The sequence below is a fragment of the Condylura cristata genome, unplaced genomic scaffold (assembly GCF_000260355.1).
Source record: "Condylura cristata isolate star-nosed mole 26May11 unplaced genomic scaffold, ConCri1.0 scaffold00025, whole genome shotgun sequence".
Lineage (NCBI taxonomy): Eukaryota > Metazoa > Chordata > Mammalia > Eulipotyphla > Talpidae > Condylura > Condylura cristata.
Window position 1 is genome coordinate 31067405 of NW_004567126.1, and position 6361 is coordinate 31073765.

Consider the following 6361-nt stretch of genomic DNA (forward strand, 5'->3'; position numbering starts at 1 on the left):
GGGGCCCGGAACAGGCCGACGGATGAAGCACTGCTGAGGGGAGCAGCGGGTGGTCAGGAGAGGTCTGCCGGCCCTGTGGGTCACCTCTGGGCGGGGATCGAACTCGTGCTGAAGTGGCTGCAGCTTCTCAGTGCTGCGCTTACCTGCTGCGCCCCCAGGGAGGGCCCTTATGGGCGTCTCCAAGCCTTGCAGTGATCCGATGTTCACGATTGACAACCTCCTGCGAAAAAAGCTGTTCACAATGCTGTAGTATGGCTCAGGACTCGTTCATACCCAGTACTTCGCAGCCCCATCCTGAAGTTAGCTTCAAGTCTAGGGAACACCCATACTGCAGATGCTCGCCAAGATCCACACCCTATAACACAGAGGCCGTGAGGAGAGGCGCGGCGGCAGCGGCTCCTGACAGCAGAATGGCTTCCATGCTTCCGCGCCGGGGCTCCTCTGTCCCGGAGGGAGATGATGGTGACGGGGCAGCAGTAGCGCCGGCCTCCCGCAGGCTGGGTCCCGTGACAGCTACGTGGAGATACAGCTGAACACCACCAGCGGGGTTGGTGCGGCGGTGTGATTTCCCAAAATAGCGGGCAGCCCTTGAAAAAGCCTCTTGGACACAAACTTAAGTCCTCTGTCAAGGTACACGATAGTGTCATTGAATCCAGTGTGTATTAGAACCACTAATAATCGTCGCCATCACTAATAACAAAAGGTTACACGTGGAGTCACCCTCTGACCTGCTGCTGGGCTTCTCCGTGCGCACCTGAGGGAAGTAGAAGCGGGTTCAGGTATCTGCACACCCACGTTCACTGCAACACAATTCACTGTCACCAAGAGGTGAAGCAATTCAGGTGTCTGTGGGCAGATGGGCCAGCTGCAGAATGGAGTATTACTCAGCCCCGAAAAGGAAGGACTTTCTGATCTTCACCCAGCATCATGGGGCCTGAGGATGTGATGCTCACTGAAACAAGCCAGACACACAGGCCACATCCTGTGTGATGCTACTCACAGAGGGCCCCACAGGAGTCACGTCCATGTAGACGGGAAGTAGGTGAGGGCGCCAGGGGCCGGGGGGCGGGGCTACTGCTTAATGGGGACAGAGTTCGGGTTGGTGAAGATGAGAAAGTTCTTGGGGTGAGCGTCTGCTCAACAGTAGACTGTGCTTGGTGCCGCGGAGACGGGCACCTCAGATGCTGAAGTGGTGCACCCCACCGAGGTGTGTGTGCCGAGCCAACAGTAAGCGGCTACGTGAGACGAACCCCAAAAGTCTTATGTTCTGGGCAAAGGAGGGGCTTGGCGGCATGTCCGTGGTCACTTTCTATAGACACACGAACGCCCGGTGCTGGGAGGTCGCGGGAGACTCGCTGCAGACCACCGTCCCCTGAGGACTGAGCACTGCCATCCCAGCCTCACCTGGCTGCAGGTGCGTCTCAGCAGCAAGCACGGAAGGTTGATGGTGTGTCCCCCAATGCCTGTGCAGGTGCTCAGGCCACTTGTTCTGGAGAGAAGGTGTCCCCACGATTCATGTCCACTAGAGGCTCAGAGAGTGACCTGATGCAAACACGGCCTTCGCAGTGTCCCGTGGATAAGATGTGGCCATCGAGGCCAGAGTGGCCCGACATACAGTAACTGGGGTCCTCTGAAAAAGAGGGGCTTTGAACACTGACGCCCAGGGAGGCAGCTCTGTGGGAAGGAGGGGGGCAGGGTGATGTATCTGTAAGCCAAGAATTGCTGGGGTCCCCCAAGATGGAAGCCTTAGGAAGGCGCCCCTGGTCTTCATCCCTCTGGGTCTTTGTCTGGAGAACAGCCCCCCGCACCTGGACTGTGATGTCTGGGTGCTTGCACTGGGAGTAAGCTCCTGTTGTTTTAGCTGCCTGGTTCCTTTTTCTTTCTTTCTTTCTTTGTTTTTTTAAAGATCTATTTGTTTGTGCATACACAGCTGGGGCACAGGCCAGAGTGCAGGGGAAGAGAGGGCTCACCAGCGACAGAGCGGGGAGCAGAACAGGCAGATGGACGAAGTACACTGCAGAGGGGAGCAGCGGGGAGACAGGAGGGGTCTGCTGCGCCCTGTGGGTCACCTCCGGGGCAGGCGGGGATCGAGCTTGGCTGAAGCGGCTGCAGGCGCAGCAGTGCTGCGCTTTAACCGCTGCGCCACCAGGGAGGGCCCCTGCCTGGTTTCCATGGCTGCCCCAGTACACAGCCCCCACTGGGGCGGCAGCACCCGGTAAAGGCGCCATTTGCTTCCTTTCGAGTTAATAAGAGTCTCTGGGCGTGTGCTGTATTATCAGTCAAACAAAATCCAGGGAGGTCTGCGGAGTGGGGTGCTCCCCCGTGAGAGCTGCCCACGCGCCGCCTGGCACCAGAGAGCCCGTCGCTGCTGCCGTCGCTCCCAGACTTGCCTGGGGAGGGGACACGGACAAGTTTACTAACTTTAGCAGCAGCAGAAAAAGTCCGGCCTGGATGGACACTTGATTTTGAAACGTTTGCTGTAATGGTTATTGGGAAGACGCTGTCAGGATCTTGGCTTATCATGGCAGCCACACGCCGTTCCCTGACTTAAGAACATTAAGATTTGTCCTTTGAAAAATGTGCAGTCACACTCACCTCTAGTTCCAGAATGTCTGTCACCCCAAAGCAGCCCTGCCCCACGCACAGTCACCCCCATCTGCGCCCGGCCCCGGACACGCGAGCCCTCTCCGTGGCTGCGTCTGGACGTTCTCGCCAGTGGCCTCAGCTGCGCGGCCTTGTGTGTCTGGTTTCTCCCGCTGAGCATCGTGTGCTCAGGCTCCTCCCTGGTCGAGAGGGTCAGAGCTGAACCCCTTGTTGTGGCCAGTGATGGCCCCATGGCTGGGGGGGGGACTCATTGTGCGTATTTGAAGAGTATTTGAGTAGTGTTCTGTGGTTCCCTTAAACCAGGAATATTTATAAATGGGGTTTACTTAGAATAAAAATAATTGAGTGATGGGGTACAGCCTGAGGCCCACAGTGGGGCGGGGAGCCTGGTGCTGGGGTGGGGGGGCCTGGGCTCGCCCTCAGCTGCTGGCTGTGTGAGCAAAGCCGGCTGGTCCCTCTCTGGGCTCCTGTGTCCACAGCTGTGAATGGCCCCTTTCCCTGTGACATCCTGGGATGGGCTCTGGGGCGCCTCAGTTCCTGCATTTGCAAAGGGACATGTGGGGTGCAAAGCCCTGGGGGTCCCCGGCAGCAAACCCCCGCTCAGAGCCCTGCACAGAAGGGTGAGCACGGCCACCCCACGCGAGACCTGCGAACCCCGGCTGATGTGTGTGCGGTGGAGTCTCAGGGTCAAAGCCTGCGTGTCCTTTTCATTTTTAAAAAATTGAGGTAAAAGTCACATGACAAAATTAACCATTCCCAACTTAGCACATTCACAGGTGTGTGTTGCCATTGATATTTATTTCCAGAACATTCCAAACAGGCAACCCTGTCCCCACCGCGGGCACCGGCACCCCCAGCCCTGGCAGCCACCGGCCCATTTCTGGGGATCTGCCTGTCCCGGGTGGTTCGTGCCCGTGGGATCTTCTGGCAGAAGCTCACTCTGTGTTTCCGCCAGTCGGGCAGGTGGGGTGTCCCGGGCCTCTGTCCCCGCCCCCCAAAAGCTGGGCTGCCCTTCAGGGCCGGGCACATGCCTGGTGGGTGCGACCCAGCAGGGTCCCGCCCGGGAAGGGCAGGCGGTCTGGGAGCTTGGGCTCTGGTGGGGGTGCCCTGTGCCAGGCTCTGTGGTGCCCAGCTGTCCAGGACAGTTCAGTCCTCTGCCTCGTGTCCCAGAAGAACAGAGAACCAGCAGTGGGCCTGGGAGTGGGCAGTTGTGGGGTCTGAAGGAAACAGCTCCTGAGGAGCAACTTCTGTGTGTGGGGGCGTGGGGGGCCCGGGCAGCCCTAACACTTGTTCTGTCCCCGCAGTACATGGGCTGCATCGAAGTCCTCCGCTCCATGCGCTCCCTGGACTTTAACACTCGCACCCAGGTCACCAGGTGAGCCTGCGTACGGTGCCGGGGCCGGGGGTGCCCGCCCCGGCTGTCCCGGCTGAGGGGGGCTGAGCGGTGCTTGGAGAGGGCTGTGGCGCGGCTCGGAGACAGCGTGGGGCCGAGACCGAGGTGGCGACGCAGCCACGGTGCGTCCTGCTCCCAGCCAGCGGCCCAGACTGCCCGGGCCATGACCGCGTGTCCGCGGGGCCAGGCCCTCTGGGTGCCCGCGGGTGTGGGTGTCCTGGGCGTGTCAGGAGAGCCTGCCGAGGGGCTGCAGTCTGCTGGTGTCTGCTGTGAGCCGGAGCCGAAGGCGCTGGGCCCCGACCTGAACGGGGTGGCGCCTCCACGGTCCCCGTTTTGGCTTTTTTCAGTGCAGAGAAGGCACACGGGTCTCATGTGCGCTGAGCTGCTTTTTTCAGTGCAGAGAAGGCACACGGGTCTCATGTGCGCTGAGCTGCCTGGAAGGGTCGTGTGCTGGGGCCGGCCAGGGCGTCAGCAGAGCCCCTGACCCTGATGTAGTCCAGTCCCCGCAGCCATAAAACCCCTAACTATTGAGATACCATTCGCATCTCAAGCAGTTCACCCATTTAAAGTACAAGTTTTTCCTTTTGGTATCTTCAGAGCTATGGAGCCACTGCCTAGTTCCAGAACATTCTGTCTCTCCAAAAAGAAACCCTCCTCCCTAACCCTGGCACCGCAAACTGCGCTGTGCCCCTCCCGGATGGTTCTCGGCAGTGGTCTTGGGCCGTGTGGCCTCGTGGGCCCGGGTTCTCTCCCCAGTGTGTTTGGGGTCCCTCCCGTCGCAGCCCGTGTCAGAGCTGCCCCCTCCGTGACCAGTATGTTCACTGCTGGGCATCTGGGTTGAGTCCACTTCGTCCACTTCTTGGCCGTGATGGGCTGCGGGAGTTGGCGCTTCAGAGATCTGGGGCACGCACCTGAGGGGGGCCCCCCATTTCACCCTCCACCGCCAGGTGTGCGGCTCTCGTTGCCCCACCAGCATTTTGGAAACCTGTGGCACAGAGTGGCCCAGGCACTGGGCTGTCACCCCGAGTCTGACTCCGTGTCTTTGAGTCAGCTGTGGCCCCTGCACATGCTGGTGACCGAGAAAGACGGAGGCAAAGGGAGAAGCGGAGGGTGGGGGTGCCTTCCGGTGCCGAAGGGTGGGGGCGTCCCAGAGCACCCATCAGCCTTTGGCTCCCCCTGCCTCCAGCTACCCCTTCACCCCTCCTCTCCGCTCCTCCCCCCACCGAGGCCCCGCTGCACCCTTTCTCAGCCCCGTCCCTGCAGCCCTGCTGCCCTGACCCTCGCCCCACGCCCACAGGGAGGCCATCAACCGGCTCCACGAGGCGGTGCCTGGTGTCCGGGGCTCCTGGAAGAAGAAGGTGCGTGAGCGGCCGGCGGCCCCCCAAGGGGTGGTGGGCATGGTTGGGGCTGTGGGGGGACGCGAGGCCAGAGACCCCCTTTGGCCCCGCCCTCCCTGGTGCCCAGCACCCGGCCCAGCCGCGCCCCCTCCCGCGCCCTCTGCCCCCTCACCAGGCCCCCAACAAGGCGCTGGCTTCCATCTTGGGCAAGAGCAACCTGCGCTTCGCAGGAATGAGCATAGCGGTCAGCATCTCCATCGACGGCCTCAACCTCTCGGTGCCCGCCACGCGCCAGGTGAGCCTTGCGCCCCAGCCGCAGGCCTGCCCCGCGCACTGAGAGCGGCCGTGCATGTCGGCGTGCCAGGCGTGCCAGGCGTGCCAGGCGTGCCGGTGTGGGGCTGAGGCGCCCTGGGCCCAGGAGCCCAGCAGCCACTGCCCGCAGGCCCTACTGGGTTGGGCTGAGGCTGCCTGCGGCTCCTGAGGTGGCCGAGGAACATGAGCACTGGGTCTGCGGCGGGCAGTGCTGGGTGGGCACAGCGGGGCATGCAGACCCGTGCAGACAGGCACACGCACAAGCATGGGAGAGTGCGCACGCAGGCATGCAAATGAGACAGCGAGCGCCCAGAAGAGCAAAAGATGTCGATCGACATGCAAATGAGCGCTGAATATAGATGAGCATGCAAACGAGCCCGCCAAGGAGCAGCCAGTTGTAAACCCGCATGCAGATGAGCTGTCCAGGCGCCTCCCAGCCCTGCGTCCGAGTCCCCTCTGCTGCCTCGGTGGCCGCGGGGCTGTGAGTGTGGCGCGAACCTGCGTGTGCAAGTGGGGATGCGTGAGGCCGAGTGAGCGTGTGAGCGAGCCGCTGAGTGTGGGTGAGTGCGCACCTGTCTGCCCACCTGTCTGCCTCACCGCAGTGAGCACGGCGGGTGCCTGCCAGCCAGGCGTCTGCGCGTGCACAGGGAGGGTCCGCGGAGGGGTCCGCGGGGTACACGGGGTCCGCGGGGTCCGCGGGGTCTGCGAGTCCGCG

General features: G+C 62.0%; 1 protein-coding gene across 1 annotated transcript in view; it reads left to right on the forward strand.

The window, feature by feature from the left end:
* The window catches only part of SHC2 (SHC (Src homology 2 domain containing) transforming protein 2), a 31356-nt gene that overhangs the window by 6547 nt on the left and 18448 nt on the right, over nt 1-6361 (forward strand). The window contains exons 4-6 of the mRNA XM_012729444.1: nt 3909-3979; nt 5295-5355; nt 5510-5629. Of these exons, the coding sequence (XP_012584898.1) occupies nt 3909-3979; nt 5295-5355; nt 5510-5629 (252 nt within the window). The remainder of the gene's footprint in view (nt 1-3908; nt 3980-5294; nt 5356-5509; nt 5630-6361) is intronic.